Below are 21,267 nucleotides of genomic sequence, written 5' to 3'. Positions count from 1 at the left end.
CCCATTGCTCTGTCCCAGCTCTCGCCAACCTAGCAGTTTGAAAGCACGCCAGTGCAAGTAGGTACCGCTGCGGCGGGAAGGTAAAAGCCATTTCCATGTGCTCTGGTTTCCATCACTGTGTTCCGTTGCACCAGAAGCAGTTTAGTCATACTGGCCACATGACCCAGAAAGCTGTCTGTGGACAAATGCTGGCTCCCCATAGTCGCCTTTGACTGGACTTAACCATCCAGGGGTCCTTTACCTTTAATACATGGGGAGAAGAGTCTAAAAAGCCTGGGATGCAAATTTTCACAGCCCTCTAGCTACCATGGAGGCCCACTTATCAAAAGTAATGTATTTAACTCTGGAAGCGTATGCTTGATTCTGACCAAAGTCAGTCTCCTAGAGCAAAATACATATCAGGAGGCTTAGTTTGGTCAGAATTGAGTACAGTGGTACCTCGGGTTACATACGCTTCAGGTTACAAACTCTGCTAACCCAGAAATATTACCTCAGGTTAAGAACTTTGCTTCAGGATGAGAACAGAAATCGTGCTCTGGCGGCGTGACAGCAGCAGGAGGCCCCATTAGCCAAAGTGGTGCTTCAGGTTAAGAACAGTTTCAGGTTAAGAACGGACCTCTGGAACAAATTAAGTACTTAACCCGACTGTATACACTTCCAGAGTTACACAAATACTGAAACCAGACATCAGAACGTGACACGGTTAGTGGAATATTCACCCCCCCCCAAAGAGGGTGGGCCGGTTAGATTGGTGGGGCTTGTAGCATCGCTGAGCAGGATCCATGCAGTTGCTTGATTCAAGAGGGAGTTGTACGTGGCACAGAGGCCAATGAAAACACATTTGAGATGTTATAAATCACGCTTCCTCAAACTCAGCCCTCCAGATGTTTTGAGACTACAATTCCCATCATCCCTGATCACTGGTCCGGCTAGCTAGGGATTATGGGAGTTGTAGGCCAAAAGCATCTGGAGGGCCAAGTCTGAGGAAGCCAGTCATAAATCCACCACAGAGTATCAGGCAGAAGATTAGTGTTAGTTCAAGGCACTGCAAGATCTGGCTTCCCTTCTGAGCCACTGTGCCATACCTGCATACTTCTACAGGAATAGTTATGCAGTAATCTTAAACTTAATTTGGCTGTACAGAAGGTTTGACAAAGTCCCTTTTAAATATGTCCTTGTTTGGAGTAAGATTGTTTACTTTTCAGAGATACAGAGGGACATCCGATTCTTTAGCAATCACGTCCAATCAAAAGAAAAATTAAACATTTACTAGCTGGTTGTTTGTGTCACTTACTTCATCCTGAACTCGGTAGCTGGGGAAGCAACTTCGAACAATTTTTTTTTTTGTAGCTTAGAACAAAGCTTTTGAGGCAAAAAGGGCAGGTGAGGAGGGAATCTCCAACAGTGCAGGGTACTCAGGAAACATGCTCGAAAGAGAGAACCTTGTGATTCCCACAGCCATAGTGGGAAAGAACTTTGGCACAGTCGTGGGTTAAATCTGATTTACACACACACAAAAAATCAAAATGCCATTGCCAATGTCTCCAGTTGAAAGGATCAGGAGAGCCCAGTGAATTACTACCAGTCTGACAGCACATAGGAAGCCATTTTCTACCCGGCTAGACTATTAAATCTATCCAACATTATATTATCTCCATTGACTGGTGGTAGCTGTCCATGTTTTCAGAGGGCAGCCCTTTCCCCCAGGGAGATGCCAGGGATCTTTGTATGCAAAGCTTGTGTGCTACCACCAAGCTGCCCTTTGTGTAAACCGACCTTTGCCAACCTGGTGCCCTCCAGTTGTTGCTGGACTACAATCTTGGTTCCAGTTGTAGATAGGTAGCCGTGTTGGTCTGCCATAGTCAAAATAAAAAAAATTCCTTCCAGTAGCACCTTAAAGACCAACTAAGTTAGTTCTTGGTATGAGCTTTCGTGTGCATGCACACTTCTTCAGATACACTGAAACAGAAGTTGCCAGATCCTTCTATATAGTGAGAAGGTGGGGAGGGGTGTTACTCAGAAGGGTGGTGGGAATGGGAGATTGGCAGATGGCTGAGATGAGCCTGTTGACGACTCTTAACGACTGCAATAGGTCTTACAGGAAAAGGCAAGGGGTGAGAAGGTGAGAAATGGTTTAGTCATGTATAGTGAGATAAGAATACAATCTTGGTGCACATCACACAATAATATATTATTTATACCCCACCCATCTGGCTGAGTTTCCCCAGCCACTCTGGGTGTCTCCCAATCGAGTGTTATTAACAATACAGCATTCAATATTAAAAACTTCCCTAAACAGGGCTGCCTGCAGATGTCTTTTAAAAATAGGATAGTTGCTTATTTCCTTGACATCTGATGGGCAGCCGTTCCACAGGGCGAGCGCGACTACCGAGAAGGCCCTCCGTCTGGTTCCCTGTAACCTCACTTCTTGCAATGAGGGAACTGCCAGAAGGCCCTCGGCGCTGGATCTCAGTATCCGGGCTAAACGATGGGGGTGGAGATGCTCCTTCAGGTATATAGGACTGAGGCCATTTAGGGCTTTAAAGGTCAGCACCAACACTTTGACAAGGATGTCAAAGCCAAGTATTAACTGTTGTACCACCAGCTATGTTGCAAGCCTTTACCCCAAGTTTGAGGCAGCAGCGAGAACCTAGCTGAGAGCCATATTTTCAATAGCAGCATACTGCTGTTATCAGTTAAGCCCGCATCCTGTGGACTGCATCCAATGTTCTTTGGACCCCAATAGTGGGGTAGGAGAGCTAAAAATAATGCCAATATATTTCACATCTGGCAACTAATGCGCTCCTTTGGTTTCAGATAGTACATGGGGAGACAAATCTAAAAAGCCTGGGACACAAATTTTCATGGCCCTCTAGCAGCTATGGTGACTCATTTACCAGAAGTAGTTTATTTAGTGTTAACTCTGGAAGTGTATATTTAATTATGACCAAACTAAGCCTCCTGATGTATATTTTGCTCTAGGAGGCTTAGCAAACTGTCCCATCCATTCTTTAGCAACAGAGAGATGCAATGAGCTTCCCCCATGAACGGCAGTGGCTGATGTAGGTGCACTCCCACCCCAACTGGGGAGGTGGCTAGTGGGGAGCACATACCCGCCAAATGTCCTGGGGAAAAAAGGACACCCCCTTTTTCTCACAAGATCACAAAGCCCATTTTTGGTGCCACACTCTTGCCCTGAAAAAGTGTTTTTTTTGGGGGGGTGAGATCGCGGCGCAGGTCACGTGACTCACCCGGGAGCGCATCCCAGAAGACGCATGTCCCAATTTTTGACACGGTGAAGTGGGGCGGCCATTTTGTGTTGTGGCATTTCACTATGGCAGCCATTTTATGACTGACACCCACAATTTTTCAGAGTTCCAAATGTGCCCTGGTCCCAAAAAGTTGGCTTATGATTTGACACGCTGCCCCCGCCTAAATTGCATACTGGCGCACTGAAGGAAGCAGTACTCTATCAATGTGGGTCTGCATTCTAGGTGATTCAAGGACCCCAGGCTTTTATAAGCTTCTAGCTACAAATGCTTTTACACACCTGTTCAATGACTTAGACTCAGGCTACCCAAGTAAAACTACTATCATATGAAAACAAAGAGTCCTGCTTCTGGAAAACCACATTAAAAGTTTTCACCGAACTCCGTAGAGGCAGAGGCCGCTTTTGAAATGAAGTTACATTTAATTGTCAGAGTATTTGACTACTTTTTACAATGTAACACAATCCAAAAATTCCTACATTTCCAGTCAGAGACAAATACATATAAATTGATAGCTTTGTTTTGCATTACAGGAAAAGTGCAGTAGAATATGTACAGAGCAGATTGCATAATTCACCGGCAGAACAGGTCACTACAGACAAAGTGTTTACTAGAAAGCAGATCTCCCATTATGCATTTATCTGGCCATTTAAACATGGATACCATTTTCAAGTTTGCGCTGATAAACGCTGTAAAGGAGACACACACAATGCTCTTGCATCAGTTCTGCTCAGTTTGTTATTAAGCCCCTTGTTTTAATGCATTGTCACTCTGCATAGAGTTCTAGCTATACTAAACCTTGATTGCCACGATTGCAATTTTTGCTTGCTCCAAGTACAGTTGCTTTTCAATTTTTACAAGTGATAGTACATTCACAGGACCCACCCCCTTCTTTAAAGGGCACCCATCTATTTCTGCATCCATCCTTTTTCAACCCTGGTTTGAAGAATCTTGCTAGAGGGCTAATAGTCAACACACTAGATGCATTAAAAAAAAAAATCACTTCCAAGGTGTATCTCTCGACTATGACCACAGCCAGCCTGCATGGACATTAAGAGTCAGTCATTACACTTTTGGAACCTCCCCATTACAAGTCAAATATGGTTTTGAATGATCTTCATAACAATTCAAACATGCTTTCACTTTGACATTGCTGGAGGCAGAGAGGGTGTGAAATTGAGTTCTGTCCGGTTTTTAAAGCTTGCAGTTAAGGCTGGGAGACGTACAAGAGACCATTTTATGTTCTAGGTGACTCAGTGCTGCGAATTCATATCCCGGTTCTTTCCCCTTGTGTGGAGGTGAATACTAGTCTGTGCAGTTTCTCATCCTAGAAGGAAGTTCAGTAAAAGCCCCATTTACAGCCAAGGTTCATCCAAGCCTTGACAAAATGTGAAGTTGGCTGAAGGCCTAGGAGACACCACAGTGTTCAGTTAGTTAAATCCACTTGGGCTGAAGTTCGCCACCCAATTCCAGTTTGGTCTCTAGCAGATTCCTTCCTCGGCTTCCGATGGCTACAATCCAAGGACTCATTGCACCGTACTGCAATCCAAAAGTGGATGGCGAAGAATGAGGCAGATAATGCATGCAGAGTGAAGACAGTAACAGGGGAAGGTATCCAGTTATTCATCACATCCTTGCACCATGGCCAGTCCAGTTATTCCTCTGCTGGTTTGCACTCATTCCTGAGTCAAGAGAACGAGAGGGAGATGGTTAGCACCACTGGGCTGAGTCACATGAAACTTGCTCTCTTGGGGTTTGCTATGTGGAACTACTGAAAAGTAATGGGCAAGAATGGGATGTGCAAATGGGAGAGTAGATACAGCAGCAGCAGCATGCAAAAAGTCAATCTTTACCATCACTTTTTTTTTGCTGGGGTGCTTTTGGACTATGTGGTTCGGAATATAGTAGTCCTGTAAATGGCTGGTATGAAGATAGCACTGAATGTTGTTATAACCGTAGTATGTAGGAAACTACTTAAGCAGCTGGACTGGTGACTGGGAGTGGTTGTTGAGACCATATAACACTGGTCCTGAAAGACCTACTTTGGCTCCCAGTACGTTTCCAAGCACAATTCAAAGTGCTGTTGCTAACCTTTAAAGCCCTAAACGGCCTCGGCCCAGTATATCTGAAGGAGCGTCTCCACCCCCATCGTTCTGCCCGGACACTGAGGTCCAGCGCCGAGGGCCTTCTGGCAGTTCCCTCACTGCGAGAAGTGAGGTTACAAGGAAACAGGCAGAGGGCTTTCTCAGTAGTGGCGCCTGCTCTGCGGAACGCCCTCCCACCAGATGTCAAGGAAATAAACAACTATCTGACTTTTAGAAGACATCTGAAGGCAGCCCTGTTTAGGGAGGTTTTTTGATGTTTGATGTTTTATCATGTTTTATCATGTTGGGAGCCACCCAGATTGGCTGGGGAAACCCAGCCAGATGGGCAGGGTATAAATAAATAAATTATATAATAATAATAATAATAATAATAATAATAATAATAATAATTTTTAAAAAACAACCATTGGTCCAGAAACTGCAGTATATTCTACATAGTCTGGCAGCTGCCCTCTAGGTTTCCAGGAAGGAATCTTTTCCAGGCCTACCTAAAGATGCTGGGGACTGAACCAAAGACCATTCACATGCGAACCAGATCTTCTGAGCTAATAGCCATCTCCTTACTTAGCACCATATCCCTACTGAGCAACATTAAGGACCAAAACTGGTGTCCATCCTGCTCTGGGCAAGGCTTACTCCCCACCGAAGCAGTATACATATTTTGTTCTGGGTGCTTCTTGATCCTTCACCAGCTGACCTGGCTTGCCTGCTACCACCATTTGTGGATGGCGTAACCAAACCATAGCTCCATGCTCAGATGACCTCACAGCTGGTTTTCTACAATGCTCTGGGACTGCTCCTTAGGTGCAGGACTCAACCACTAGAATGTCCATTGGTACAGCCAGAGTTGTGACTTTGGTAGCCTGTTCACATCTGTGTGCAATGTAAGGAGCTCACAGTCCCAACATTTATAAAGCCTTAAATGACACAACATCAATTGTGGTGGTTTGAATCCTGGTCTCCCAGATCCCAGCTCAAAACTCGAACTGCTAACCCACATTGACTCTCCACACAGTTGCCTCTTTTACCTCCTAGCATGACCCCAGTTTTGCCTTTTTTAGATCGTGTCAGGTTCAGGATCAACAGCCACCCCTCTAAGAGACACTTACCTATCAAGCTTACGCAAATGGGTTTCCAAAAGGATCACCAAATGGAGCAGAAGCCAGCTGGTGCGGCACGGCAGTCTAGAAAGAAGGAGGCTGCTTTATTTATGCACAATTTGGAAGTCTTTTTGCAGGCAAGTTGCAAATACTTGAATACCCTATGCTTGCCAGCTGTGTCGAGTTGGCAAATATCTTATTTGATCTAAGCTTCTCACATCCAGTAAGGTTGCAGCAGCTTGTTCAGAGGCAGTTCATGCTTCTTAAGTGAGAGTTGTGGTTGACATCAACCCCCATCACCAGCTGCAATATCTAGAGTACAGATCTCTTGCAGGTGACAGGTGATGCAAGCAACAGTTCCGTTCAAGGCACCTTCAGAAACTGGGTGTTGGGTATTGTGTTATTGTGTGTGTGTGGAGAGAGAGAGAGAGAGAGAGAGAGAGAGAGAGAGAGAGAGAGGAGGTGGTGGAGGAAAAAATGCACAGCGCTTCCAATATGGCACCATATACTATGGTGGTTTGGTCTTACAGCAAAGTGTTGCTCATGCCACTGAATTATGCAAACATACAACCCCTGCCAATTATTTTGGTCAAGGATCAGTGCAGTCTGCAGGCTGATTAGCTAACAAGCATGTTGCTTGAGTGTGCCTTCCATTCTAACCACGGGTCGAAGGGTGCTTGATTATTCTTACATCTATCCTCTCTTTTTTAATATATATATATATATATGCATGGAGCCTTCAATGAATAAGCCATAGCGGTTGGTGTTAACACACTCTTATCTTTACAGATTGCCAGCTTTAAGCTACACTATAAACACTTTTGATCATGCTGTCATGTTCGAATAGCAAGAGCCAAGACAGATAATTTTACAGTTATCCTGCCACCTGCACTTGGGTTAACTGGGGACAGTGCCAGCTTTTGTTAGAAGGCAATAGGACCCCAGGGGTGCTTCAACTCTGGAGAAAGAAGTGGTCCATAATTTACAGCCAACAGAAGTACAGCCATGGATACATAGAAGTGGAGTTTGCTCTGCCACTTACCGAGTTTAGCGATGGAACAGCGAAAGGGTCTGTCTTGAAAGGGTTTTCAAATAGGTCTTCAGCAGGCTTGGCAGTTGGCACAGTGTTTGGCCTGAGAACAGGATTTGGTGGCACTGCAATGCAGAACAGACTTATTTTTAAACCACCAGACACTGTAAGCCACCCATTTCACATAACACAGCAAACACAGCCACACTTGGCACCAAGTGCTGTGTTTTTCTGCTGAGGGCACACATTGCAGGTGGATCAGTGGACATCACCATTTAGTTTACACAGCCAATATGGCACCTGGGGGGGATGGACTGTGCCCACAGAGGCCTTCTCTGGGGCCCATCATCACCCTGAAATTAGTCACTGAAGCAAGCATTCTACTTCAGTTGTGGTGTAGCATGGCACCCACAATTGTTCCTCCAGTTTTCAAATGTGCCCACGGGCCCCAAAAGAAGATGCTAACCATCTGCCCATCCCAGGTTAAAGCACACATCCACCTGCCCCAGAGACTACTTAAAAATATGCAGCATGTCCACTAAAATTCAGTGGAACCTTGGTTTTTGAGCACCTCGGAAGCCGAATGTTTTGGAAGCCAAATGCCGAAAACCCGGAAGTAAGTGCTTCTGTTTTTGAAGGCCCCTCAGAAGCCAAACGGCTTCCGCTGCAAGTTTTTCAATTTTCTCAGTGGAAATTGCTGACAGCCCTTTGCGCCTCGGTTGTCAGATGTTTCAGAAGTATAACGCTCTTCCGGAATTGATTACGTTCGACAACCGAGGTTCCACTGTATGCGTCTTCTGTGAGGGGGAGGTGAAAGGTCAGAACTTTAAGGTTCCCTCAAGGAATATAGCAGATTTACCACCAGTTTTTGTAGCCAGCCAGCTAGCTTCAAAGTCATCGTGGTCAGCCAACTCTTGAGGAACCCCCACTTTGTTACTGAAATAACTGGCAAAGGCTCCAGAAGCTTCCGACAGACCTTGTTGTTGCTGCTGCTCTGCCCTCCTCGCAGGCACGGCGGGCAGTTTCGCCAGCTGGAAGTCTTTGAACATGGCTTTTACATCCTTTATTTCCTTATCACCAAGCGGATCCAAAGCAGTGAAGGCGTCGCTTTCCTTCTTGGGCAACTCCTTCTGAGGTGCAGTTCTGGGAGGCAACTGAGGAGGGCTTCTAGCAGGCAACAGAGAGGGGCCCTGGGCTGCGAGCGGAGGTGGGAATATGGAGGGCTGGAAAGGGTTCCCAGTGCTGGAGGGCTGGACCCACGCATTAGGAGGAGGAACCCGTACAGGCTGACCCCAGAGGTCGGGAGCTGGAGCCTGGATCGGGGCTCCCAAGGACAATGGTGGCTGACTCCAGCTGGGAGCTTGTGGAGCAGCATCAAAGCCAAGAGGCTGAGAGAAGCTTGCTGACTGAACACCCAGAACAGATCCAGGAAAGGCTGAAGAAGGCTGGCTGAAGATTGCAGGTTGGGGACCCCAGGCTGGTGTAGGAGAAGCAGTTGAGGGCAGGCCACCTGGGGAGAAAAAGCCCACACTTCGATTAAGTTATGCTGCTCTCTCATCAGGCAACTCCACAAACACCTGAGTTTGGGGGGGGGGGGAGTATGTTTCCAAGCACAATTCAAAGTGTTGGTGCTGACCTTTAAAGCCCTAAACAGCCTCGGCCCAGTATACCTGAAGGAGCATCTCCATCCCCATCGTTCAGCCCAGACACTGAGGTCCAGCTCTGAGGGCCTTCTGTTGGTTCTCTACCTGAGAGAAGTGAGGTTACAGGGAACCAGGCAGAGGGCATTCTCAGTGGTGGTGCCTAACCTGTGGAAGGCCCTCCCATCAGATGTCAAGGAAATAAACAACTACATGACTTTTATAAGACATCTGAAGGCATCCCTGCTTTGTTGTTTAGTTGTGTCTGACTCTTTGTGACCCCATGGACCAGAGAACGCCAGGCACTCCTATCTTCCACTGCCTCCCACAGTTTGGTCAAACTCATGTTCGTAGCTTTGAGAACACTGTCCAACCATCTCATCCTCTGTCGTCCCCTTCTCCTTGTGCCCTCCATCTTTCCCAACATCAGGGTCTTTTCCAGGGAGTCTTCTCTTCTCAAGAGGTGGCCAAAGTATTGGAGCCTCAGCTTCAGGATCTGAAGCTTAGGGAAGTTAAAAATGTTTGATGTTTTATTGTGTTTTTAATATTCTGTTGGGAGCCACCCAGAGTGTCTGGGAGACCCGGCCAGATGGGCAGGGTATAAGTAATTAATTATTATTATTATTGCACATACCAGCACAAGGTTTAAATCAATCTGTATTGAAGACTCAAGAGCCCCACTAGAGATCAGGGCATCTAGGCCAGCATACTTCTCACAGTGGCGAATCAGATGCCCATGGGAAACCTGGGAGCAGCGCCTGAGCAGCTACAGTGTTCTCCCCACTTGAAATTCCCAGAAAACTGTATTCAAAAAGGTATAATGGCAAAACCCTCCCCCTGGTAATATTGGGTTTGCCACAACTTTTTTTGTCACAAGCCTTGCCAAGGTAAGTAGTGGAGGATCAAAGTCGTTTTTCCTGCAAGGAACACAGTCCCTCAGCTTCATTATTTCTCCATCCTAATAAAAAGACTAACGCCTCTTGATTATCACCATTTGGCAGGAGGAATTCAACTAGATGCCTGGAAACTTAGCCTTCCCAGGAAGACGTTTGAACACCCCAGAAGCAAATTAAGATGATGAATGCTCAACAACAACAAAAAACAGATCTAATCTAACCTCTGCATAAACTTTGTGCATGCAAATCAGAACGAATGCTCAACCAACAGGTCATTCAGAGGAGCCACCTTACCATGGCAACATGGTTCCTAAACAGTTTATTCCTGCCCCCAAACAAGTTCCTTTGCTCAGTTAATCCTGGCTTACCTTAAAGACTAGTGCCAGCTCCACTACTAAAAACAAGCACCTGATGGAGGAACACACCTGCCTGGGATACACGTACAGGGAGGTGCGGAGGCTGCCCACCCCCTCCTCATATTAGCAGTGCAAGGCTAACAGTTTCAAATCTCCATTTAATTTAAACTTCTGTGCCTAGATTGATCTGTGCTGTTCATTTGTGTGTGTGTGTGGGGAGGTGTAATGTGTTTACTTGAGGATCCTAATTATGAAGTTTTATTCTGGAATTATATATAGGGTTGCTATATTTCAAAAAGTAAAAACCAGAACACCCCCAAAATTGTATTTACATGAAAAAACCCACCATTTTTATTAATTTTTCAAAAATAATAATAAAATAAGGATACAAAAATCAAACCACCATCTAACATTTATACTTCTAATTAAAAAATCCTACTATTTTACAAACCTTTTCAGGTTCTTTAAACCTCAATACTTCTTTCCACCCCCTTCTACTGGTTCTTTACATCTTACATCATTCTCTGCATTTTGTTATCATTTTTATCCAGTTGTTACACCTTTGCATTCTCTAATTCCTTACTACTTACAAGTGCTTAATATAAACCTGCCAACGTATTAACTTGTTTACAGTATTTCTGCACATACACAATAAATTTTCCCACTCTTTTTTAAGCTTCTCATTGTCAGAGTCTCTGAGTTTTGCTGTCAGTTTTGCCATTTCTGCATAGCCTATAAGTTTTACTTGCCATTCTTCTATTGTTGGCAAAAACGAGCCAGCTTAGCCTAGCGGTTACTTCGGAGCAATCTTTGCAGGTTTTTTTAAGGTAAATTTCGGTAATTCCCCCAGATGTCAATTCTGCCTTTGAAATCCCGGTAATGTCTGGGAAAATCTGGACGTATGGCAGCCTTAATTATATACCACTTTGTGGAGGCTGTTATGTCCTGAAAAGGCAGGCTAGAAATCTTTCCATAAAATATAGTGAGCTTACTGGTACTTCTGCCCCCAAGTGTCTCTACAGGACTTAAATCATGCCCTAGAATTATGATAGTTTTTTTGTTTTTTAACCTTCAGAAATTCTACAACTCAGCTTATAAAGCGGATCACCTAAGAAGCTTAAACCATGGGTGGGGAAACCTATGGTCTGTTGAGTAAAGCCCTTCCCAATGTCTTACCGTCTTTCTGGATCTCACAATATGTGCCTTTGAACTGAACACAAAAAACCAGACTGCATAAGACAAGATACAGACATTAAATTGCTTTGCAACGAAGGTACACACAGATCCATCAACATGGCTTTCCAGATGTTGGGACTGCAACCCCACAAGCCATTGGCCACACTGACTGGTGCTCATGGGACTTGTAGCCCGAGAACAGGATTCCCCATCCCTGCCTCAAGGAAAGAACAGACTTTACTAACCTAGTACAGGCATGGGTGCTGCTACAGGAGCACTAGTGTTGAAGAGGTCTAGAGGATTGGTCTGTGCAGGTGGAGGCGGCGCGGCAGTTGTCAGAGTGCTTGTTGCAGGAGCAAAGATGCCTGAGCCAAACAGGTCACTACTGGCTGAACCCTGGAAATGTGTTGGTGGGGAAGACACACCAGGCATAATGGTTATATATGTACAGGAAGTTAAACATTGCCCAGATTACTATTACAAGCACTACAACCCCCCCCCAAACTGTCCTATAGGCTGAATGGCTGAAGAGTCCTATAGTGTGCATCTAAGTTAAATCGATTCTTATTAAAGATGAGTGTGGGCTCCCATCTACAGCAGAGATGGAGAACCTGTAGGACGTTTTAGACTGCAGTACCCATCAGGCCCAGCCAGCATAGTCAACGGTCAGGGACAATGGGTTTTGTAGTCCAGCGACTTCTGGAGGGCAACAAGTTACCCACCTTTGGTCGACAATATTCTCTGTCAGTTCTGTACGGTAGCAACCGAGAAGGACTGCAGCCAAATAGAGATATTTTATATTGCAAGGCCGATGCAACACCTCAACACCTTGTTACTGAACTACACCAATGATCTCCCCAAAACTACATTCAACACATGCATTAGGAGTTTAAGCGTCTTACTTACCAGAGCTACAGAGACATGGCAGCATTAGGAGGAGAGAGGAAAGTTAGGATTAGAAAGAATGATTGATGTACACAGAAAGCCAAGCCACAGAGTTTAAGGTTTGCTATGGCTATGACCGACAGCTTATAAGAGGACCGAAGGCAAGCTAGTTCTCTGCCAGCAGAGGTTTTGTTGAGGAAGGGGGAGGGAAATCCCTTCACCTAGTCCAAGTAGGAAAACATGCATGTCACCACTCTGTGCATGCACCATTGTTCACCTTAACAGTCCTCCTTCCTCTTCCTGGCTTGGTGCTTTGGGGAGGTGGGCTAATCGTGATAGAGTCATGCGACATCAATTGGCCGTTGCTATCGGAGTCTAGCCGTAATCCATTTTGCACTGGTAATCCTTTGGAAGAGCTCTCCAGAAAGACATTTACTGGGGACGTGGCAGGGAAGCCGTTCTGTTCTCTCTCCGGCACCCCATTTGGAGTCCTCGCGGCTAGTTGGGCAGGCTTACTCTCAAGCAGCCACTGGCTGGCTGGCATTTCCTGCTTGCCAGTTCGGTTGGAGATCTGGTCAAACTCTTGCCCAAAGTAGTCTACATCCCCATTCATACCACCGCTCCCCATGGGGCTAGTCACAACACTTCCCATCTTCTGGCTGGGAGGCTTCAGAGAAGAATCAATTGGGGGCTGCGACAATCGGTCAGGTTGCGTGAAAGGGTCATCCCTGAAAGGGTCAGGATTTGGGGCGGGGAAGAAGCTGAGATTTGCAGAGAAAGCATTGTCAGGCAAGAAAGGTGGCTGCAGCTTGGACAGTGGTAGGGGAGGCGCGATGTCATTCAAGAAAATATCCTCCTCTTTGAGAGAAGTCGGAGGGGCCTCAATTTCAGAATTTAAATCCACTAACAGGATCTCTTTATCCTCCTCCTATTAGGTTTGAGAGAGAAGACTGATTAGCAGAAGAGACACTGTAGACAATGTGCAAGAGAGTCTCATGTGCTTATTAAAAATCACAGAGCAAGCAGAATGGCAATGGACTCCAGCAATTCTTAAAATAAGAAACATGTGAACTACACACTCCCATGCCCTCACATTTGATAGGTAACCCTGTAGTGAATTTTGTGCACTTATTGGACAATCAACCAGGAGATTTGAAGATCAGGAGCATCAGTTCTGAAGTTGTGGTAAAGAGAGAATGTTTACACAATGCTGAGTGGAGTCTGGTCCATTAGGGAAAATGGAAACCACTAACCTCAGTCTGCTCTTGGCCAACTCCCATGGGCCTAACTTTGTATTTAGGTTCAGCCCAGGGGGTAGCCCCAGATATCAACTTTCTCCTCCTCGTGGATAGGACCCCTAATGCCATGGTGGCCTGTCTGGAAAAACCACAAGTACTTGCGCCCAAGAGTTGCAATCTTCCCAAAGGCATCTGACTAGGAAGCCTGAACATGGCGGCAATTGTGGTCACATAAATCCAACCAGGATTCTCAGTGCTTGGTACTTCTCCTAGTTTCCTTCTCAACCCTTGCTCGGAATATCTTAGAGAAGCACATTGTACTTTTGCATATATTCCCTGTCCCAATGCATCCAGCTACATGTATGTAGGGATTTTAAAATACTGGTTCACAGCTTTGATTCTGGTGGCAGTGTTCGAATCCCTGTATAGTGTATTTAGTATGGCTGAGCCAATCTCTAAAGCATATTCTCTTCCACTAAACTACGGTAACATGTATGGTGCCCTCCAGATACTCCCCACCAGTTGCAGTGAGCATGGCCAATAGTCAGGGATGATGGGAGTTGAAGGGCACCATTTTAGCTACCCCTCTATTAAGTCAATGCCATCCTGCCAACATGGCAATTCCTGATAGGTACAAATGGGCAATGGGCCCAATTTCATGCATCTTACTCTGGGGGGTGGGACTGTGTTCACATTTATATACAGAAAAGTTCAATCATATGGATAGGTAGTCAACTGCTCATCTGAAACCACCCCTAAGCATCCAAGACAGGCCAGTCCTTAGAAGATTTCTCCTACCATTAAGTCATTTAAAAAGCTATCAACAGTACAAATCCAAGTCTTTACTACTCACTGAGGGGCTGTTCAGGTCAGGAGGAGTAGACATGTCTCCAAACAGATCCATCTGCTCCACACCCTTTAAGAACAAAATGGACAGAAAATTAAAATCTATCATACACCTCAGCCTGCAAGGTCATTCGAGTCTAACCAAGAGCGTGCTTGGAAGCCCAAGTCTCTGTGGTCTACTTCTCTGTAGTAGTTCAGTTTGTTCAGTCAATCAACTGGCTGCTCATATGTGAAACCTCTCTAGGGACCTTAGGTGTGGTCTCAAAGCAGAAGAGGCCACTATTTTGTTGAAGTCAACCAGGGCTGGTCAGTGCCTGGGTGGGTGACTATCTGGAAACCACATGGATTCCTCACTGGTCCCATGACGGGGGGAGGGGGAGGCATGATACAGAAGAAAAAAGAAATCACATACCAGCTTTATTTTGTCGGCTCGTTCAGTAGCTGTTTCATCACTGCCATTCTGGAACAAAGGAGAGAGAATGTGGTTTTTTTGGTCTCTGCTACACAGATACTCAATAAGAATAAGCTTTCCCCCAATTTCACATTGTTTGTAAGAAGCAAATGTACTTAAAAGTCTAACAGGCAATTGCATTTGGTTTTTCAGGCCTAAAGATCAATTTGTTTCTTACCTCAACAGGTTTATTGGCCTCTTCGTTCTGAAAAAAAAGAAAAAAGACATCATGCCATCAACATTTATAGAAAAGCTTCGTTCTGAAAAAAAAGAAAAAAGACATCATGCCATCAACATTTATAGAAAAGCTTTATATATTTGTCCATGTCTACACCGATGGGCAGCAGTTGTCCAAGGCCAATGTCTGCCCCATCACCTGCTACCTGAACTAGAGCATGCACAACTCATAGATGGGATCTGCTTGGTGCAAGGTATGTTCTTCACTATCAAGCTATGGTCCCTTCCCTTAAGGGAAGGGATATAATAAATAATAATAATAATAATAATAATAATAATAATAATAATAATAATAATTTATTATTTGTACCCCGCCCATCTGGCTGGGTTTCCCCAGCCACTCTGGGCGGCTTCCAACAAAGATGAAAAATACACTAAAATGTCACATATTAAAAACTTCCCTGAATGTCTTCTGAATGTCAGGTAGTTGTTTATCGCTTTGACATCTGATGGGAGGGCGTTCCACAGGGCGGGCGCCACTACCGAGAAGGCCCTCTGCCTGGTTCCCTGTAGCTTTGCTTCTCACAATGAGGGAACCGCTAGAAGGCCCTCGGCGCTGGACCTCAGCGTCCGGGCAGAATGATGGGGGTGGAGACGCTCCTTCAGGTATACTGGGCCGAGGCCGTTTAGGGCTTTAAAGGTCAACACCAACACTTTGAATTGTGCTCGGAAACGTACTGGGAGCCAATGTAGGTCTTTCAAGACCGGTGTTATATGGTCTCAGCGGCCGCTCCCAGTCACCATATTACATGTTGGAACTGCTGAGATGCAACTCAGATTGCACTGCAGGCAACTCTGTCTGCATGGGAAGGAGCAGACTGAGGAACCTCCAAGCTTCCTAGTCTGTCCTTTAACCTGTGCTCAATTTCCTTCAGGCTAGACTGATACTTTTAGGGTTGCTGACCTTGTTTCCTACTTACTTTTTTACACCCTCACCCTGGAACAGATCTTCCAACCCAAATAGATGAATTCATTTTCCTTTTTACCCCATTACCTTGTTGACTGATCTTCTGTACTTGAAGAGTGGACTTATCTGGGAGTAAGTGGTATTGCCAAGTTTAGACAGGCTCCTTCCAGCTGTGTAGGATTTATCTTAGATCAACCAAGTTCAGGGTTCAGTCACTGCCACTTTAGATCAATAGCAGGTTTCATTTATCTTAGGTATGGCTACTGAGCAGCCTAAAAATCTGGAAAACTTAAAAACAGGCAGCATTACCTTTCGCTTGTCACCCTCTTCTTTTTTCTTCATGTTATAGATTACTTGGAATAGATCCTTCAGATCTACTACTAGAGGTTCAGCCTAGAAGAGAATAACAGGCAGTGAGTGAGTGAGTGAGTGAGTGAGTGAATGGACAGGACTTAGATTTCCACTTTGTGGCAGAATTCACAGTTTAGCTCATTTCCAAATGGAGTGGAATAGAATTCAAGGAACAGAATTAAAGGCCTATACTAGTGGCATTTTCTCCCAGTGTTCCAATTTCCTGCTGTGTTTAGAGTGCCCTAGATTTTACTTTCTTGGGTTCCATGATCACTGCAGATGGTGACAGCAGTCACGAAATTAAAAGATGCCTGCTTCTTGGGAGAAAAGCAATGACAAACCTAGACAGCACACCTTAAAAAGCAGAGACATCACCTTGCCGACAAAGATCCATATAGTTAAAGCTATGGTTTTTTCCCTGTAGTGATGTATGGCAGTGAGAGCTGGACCATAAAAAAGGCTGATCACCAAAGAATTGATGCTTTTGAATTATGGTGCTGGAGGAGACTCTTGAGAGTCCCATGGACTGCAGGAAGATCAAACTTCTCCATTCTGAAGAAATCAGCCCTGAGTGCTCACTGGAAGGACAGATCCTGAAGCTGAGGCTCCAATACTTTGGCCACCTCATGAGAAGACTCCCTGGAAAAGACCCTGATGTTGGGAAAGATGGAGAGCACAAGGAAAAGGGGACGATAGAGGATGAGATGGTTGGATAGTGTTCTCGAGGCTACCAGCATGTGTTTGACCAAACTGCGGGAGGCAGTGGAAGACAGGAGTGCCTGGCGTGCTCTGGTCCATGGGGTCACGAAGAGTCGGCCACGACTAAACAACAACAACAAATGCCCAAACAGGCTGAGAGTTGGTGATTGGCCCATGGCTACCCAATGAGCTTCATGACCGAGTGGGGATTTAAACCCTGGTCTACCAGGTCTTAGTCTCTAACCACTACAGCACACTGGTCTTGCTCAACATTTCTCCAACCCCTGCAACCTATTAAATATGTAGCAAATGCCAGGCCTCAGAGATAAGCAATTTAACAGTACGTCTAAGCTTCCAAGTTGGTGGCCAAAACACTTGTGGCAACCAATACCCCAGTTTTAACCATACTCGGTGTGAAAATTTTGTCAATCCTGCAATTTAAGTAGAGAGCGACAGCTTCCATTTGCAATTTTGTACTGTGCAGCATTGAACATGCACCCAGAATGCTACTTAGAAGAGCAGCACATCAGCACCACTGGTCCCACGATGTAAAGTTTTACCTGCTGTGCTGTTTTGATGGCGAAGAACTGGTGCTGCCCTTCTCCTCCACAAACGTAGCCAAAGGCACGGTTGTCAGTCACATCCCGGGCTATAAAGGATATTTTGTTGACTGGATGCTCATGCTCAATAACCTGGAATCAAAGTGGATGACATGGTGCCAGACTTTAACTCTTGAAAATGTGTAAACCTTGCACTGGTGGTCTTGTAGGCCACCCTTTGCAGAGCATCCCCTGGCAGGTGCCTATTCTTCTGTTTGAAGATCTACAGTAGAGTTCACTACCCTTTTATGTAATTGGTCCAACTGAACTGCTCTTACACAAGTCAAGAATCCTCCACCCCAAGTCCAAAGTCAACCATCTTCCAAGCCCATGATTCTACTCCTGTTCTATGGGAGCACTGATATGAGAACGACTTGTTCATGTTTTATTGTCTTAAGTGTGCCCTGGAAATTTGACTTCCCCATAAAGACTGCTGCCAGTCCAGCTCACTTTTGTTTCAGCACTCCCCATTCAACAAAGTAGTCAGCATCAATAGAGCTCAAATATTTTAGGCTCTCTGTATGAGGCGTGCACTGCATGTGCATGTGCTATGACCAGAAGCAACTCTGGACCGTATCTCAGCACTGGGAAGATTATAGCAATAGCACAGAGATTGTTAGGAGTAGTTACAGGTAGGTAGCTATGTTGGTCTGCCATAGTTGAAACAAAATAAAAAAAATCCTTCCAGCAGCACCTTAGAGACCAACTATGTTATTTATTGGTATGAGCTTTCTATCTGAAGAAGTGTGCATGCACATGAAAGCTCATACCAATAACTAACTTAGTTGGTCTCTAAGGTGCTACTGGAAGGAATTTTTTAATTTTGTTTCAACTATGGCAGACCAACATTGCTACCTACCTGTAACTACTCCTAACAATCTCTGTGCTATTGCTATAATCTTCCCAGTGCTGAGATATGGTCCAGAGTTGCTTCTGGTCATAGCACGTGCACATGCAGTGCACGCCTCATACAGAGAGCCTAAAATATTTGAGCTCTGTTGATGCTGACTACTTTGTTGAATGGGGAGTGCTGAAACAAAGGTGTTACTGGAAGGAATTTTTTTTATTTTGTTAGGAGTAGTTTGTGCTTTATGGTAAAGTTTTAATCTTCGGCTTAGAAGTAAACACTAAGTCATTGACACACACACTCCAGTAGGGACTGGAAGCTGCCTGTTTCTTACATAGCCTTTAGCCCAAGAAAAATAGAATGCCCCGATTAAAATTTTCACTTGGTGTTCATCAGCCAGAATTTCCTAGATAGGGCTGAAGTGACCTGTGAGATGAGTCAAAGTTTGCTAGAAAAGCTACAGCAGTCCCCACGTTAGAGGTTTGGCACTAGAGTTTGGTCCATTATGAAATACCTCACCTGGATGGGTAATTAACTAGATGGATAACTTAACTGGCCTGGGCCAGTTTCTGCATTTCTTTGAAATGTCTCTAATGGGAAAGCTGCTGTTTTAAGTTCAGCACATTTTTAGAAGTTTCTTCACTCCAACAAGTTTTAGGTTGGACTGGCGCTCTTTTTTTTATTAAGAGAATGGACAGTTTCTCCTAATGGGTTCAGCTTGGCCTCCTCAGAACTTACCCCTGTCTTCTCATCTATGACTTTGATCCCAGCAAGAGAGATGTTCACCCATACTTTCTGTTTGTGCTGTCCTTGAGAACGGGCTGCTACCGCCATTCCCTACAAATGGAACAGCAAAGACATTTCGGTATTCAAGATATAAACTTATTGCAGCTGACGGCTATCACTTAGGGTAAGGGATGGAGAATCCATTTCCCTCCCAGATGTTGGACTCCAACTCTCCATTAGTCAACATGGCCACTGACCAGTGGATAACACAATCTTCATTTCAGCATATCTGAATTTCCCTATATCTGAGTTATGAAAATGCCAAGTCGAATACCAGCTATATACTGCTCCCCAGTTCCCTCACATTTTCGGATTTATTGCATGTTTGGGTGGGTGGGGGATTGTCTTGCAACCTTTGTCTTGCGTTCCAGGTCTAAGTAAAACTTAGAAACTCAAAAGTGTTTGTTGACAAGGAGCCCCCAGGCATTACCACCACACCTAGAGGCTATTGAGAGGGTCATTCAGTACATGAAGGCATCATGTGTGGCCTTCAGACAACACTGTGGGAGGACAGTGTTATGAACAGTCATGTCTCAGAGGAATTTACCAGCACTGTTTCAATACAGAAGCAAGAACTCATTTGTCTTAATGAAGTTGTTTTGCAGGAGGAAATAAACAAAATTCTGACATGAGGTGGTGACATTCCACCTAAGAAGCTAAATGGAACAAACCTGAGCCCCAAAACAGGATGCAAGTTCTATCTACAGCATAATGTTCTAGCAATGTTTCCACTTAACCTGAAATTTTCGACTTTGCCACTATATATTGTTATCTGAATCAGCACTATAAGCAACCTGCAGTATGTGCTAGGACCCATTCTCCACTAGTTTAAGATACTTGAGGAAAGGTCCTATAATTGTCGTTGCTAAAATAGCTTCTAGGAACTGCAGTTTTGCAAGGATGCCATTAGTAATCCCTAGCCCCCATGAAACTACAATCATCATCTAGCACCTTAAAAAAACAAAGAGGCAGGAAATACGAGAGACTCACCTTCAGCTTCATCATTGAATCCTGACTCATCTTGTCTCCCCTTGCTTCTGGGACATCATCAATACCAATCAGTTTGGCCTTGTATCTTACACCATCACCTTGAAATCTGGCCAAGAGAAATTCTTCTGTCTTTTCCGGTCCTGAAAAACCAGTTTTATGGTCATGTGCTTTTGTTTGACCTGCACAGGCTATTAAAAAATCAGAACCTGCACCTGTGTTCATTCCTAACAATGCAATTTAATATAGTGGTATGTTTCACCATCAGCTATACCAACATTCAGTGTGTAACCACCGTTTCATCTCCACACTGGCAGTGGAATGCTCTTGGGTAAGAGTAGGGTCAACCCACTCACAAACATTTTCGGTATAAAGAGCCAGAGTTTGCGGCAGATTCCTTGCCCACTGTCTGCTTACTCACGGATCCATCTGTGACTGTGCAGTCCAAGGCAAAGCCCCTAGGTGGCAGCCTTCTGCCAAACTCCTGCTTGTCTGCTTATTTCAACGCTCTGGTTTATGACTCCTTTTAAACCAAAAACCAGTTGGGCAGGTGGGAGTCTCCACGATTTTATTACTAACCACCCATCAAAAGGACTAATGATGGACAGGCTTTGTGACCGTAAGGTTGCAAAGTTGAGAACTAATTGACTAAATTGCCTGTCATCAAGTATTTACCACAGCAACTGCTGCTTGTTTTCAGCAACTCTTAATTATTGGCAACTCCTTAGGACAGGGGTCAGCAAACTTTTCCAGGAGGGGGAGGGGCCACTGTCCATCAGACCTTGTGGGGGGCTGGGCCCACCACCTCCTGAAAGCAACCCCTTCCGAAAGGCCCGCCCACCTATGTCACTCACACCGCAGC

The 21,267-nt window shown here is 45.0% G+C and overlaps 1 protein-coding gene across 4 annotated transcripts in view; it reads right to left on the bottom strand.

Annotated features, from left to right (window-relative positions):
• Positions 1-3,671: 3,671 nt before the first annotated feature.
• Positions 3,672-21,267, bottom strand: part of DAB2 (DAB adaptor protein 2) — a 36,852-nt gene continuing 19,256 nt past the window's right edge. Inside the window, exons 3-15 of one of the 4 annotated variants that reach the window (XM_083465874.1) lie at positions 20,409-20,548; positions 19,371-19,469; positions 17,747-17,878; positions 16,446-16,529; positions 15,171-15,197; positions 14,954-15,001; positions 14,549-14,611; positions 12,735-13,385; positions 11,818-11,968; positions 8,364-9,014; positions 7,517-7,629; positions 6,484-6,558; positions 3,672-4,951 (exon numbers count right to left, since the gene is read on the bottom strand). In XM_083465874.1, the coding sequence (XP_083322000.1) occupies positions 6,493-6,558; positions 7,517-7,629; positions 8,364-9,014; positions 11,818-11,968; positions 12,735-13,385; positions 14,549-14,611; positions 14,954-15,001; positions 15,171-15,197; positions 16,446-16,529; positions 17,747-17,878; positions 19,371-19,469; positions 20,409-20,548 (2,225 nt within the window). In that variant the 3' untranslated portion in view covers positions 3,672-4,951; positions 6,484-6,492. The remainder of the gene's footprint in view (positions 4,952-6,483; positions 6,559-7,516; positions 7,630-8,363; positions 9,015-11,817; positions 11,969-12,734; positions 13,386-14,548; positions 14,612-14,953; positions 15,002-15,170; positions 15,198-16,445; positions 16,530-17,746; positions 17,879-19,370; positions 19,470-20,408; positions 20,549-21,267) is intronic. The other 3 variants (XM_083465875.1, XM_083465876.1, XM_083465877.1) reach the window with 3 other exon arrangements.

The sequence above is a fragment of the Podarcis liolepis genome (assembly GCF_965112155.1).
Source record: "Podarcis liolepis genome assembly, chromosome: 11".
Lineage (NCBI taxonomy): Eukaryota > Metazoa > Chordata > Lepidosauria > Squamata > Lacertidae > Podarcis > Podarcis liolepis.
Note: the sequence above shows the minus strand (reverse complement) of the source record. Positions and strands in the feature narration are given on the sequence as shown.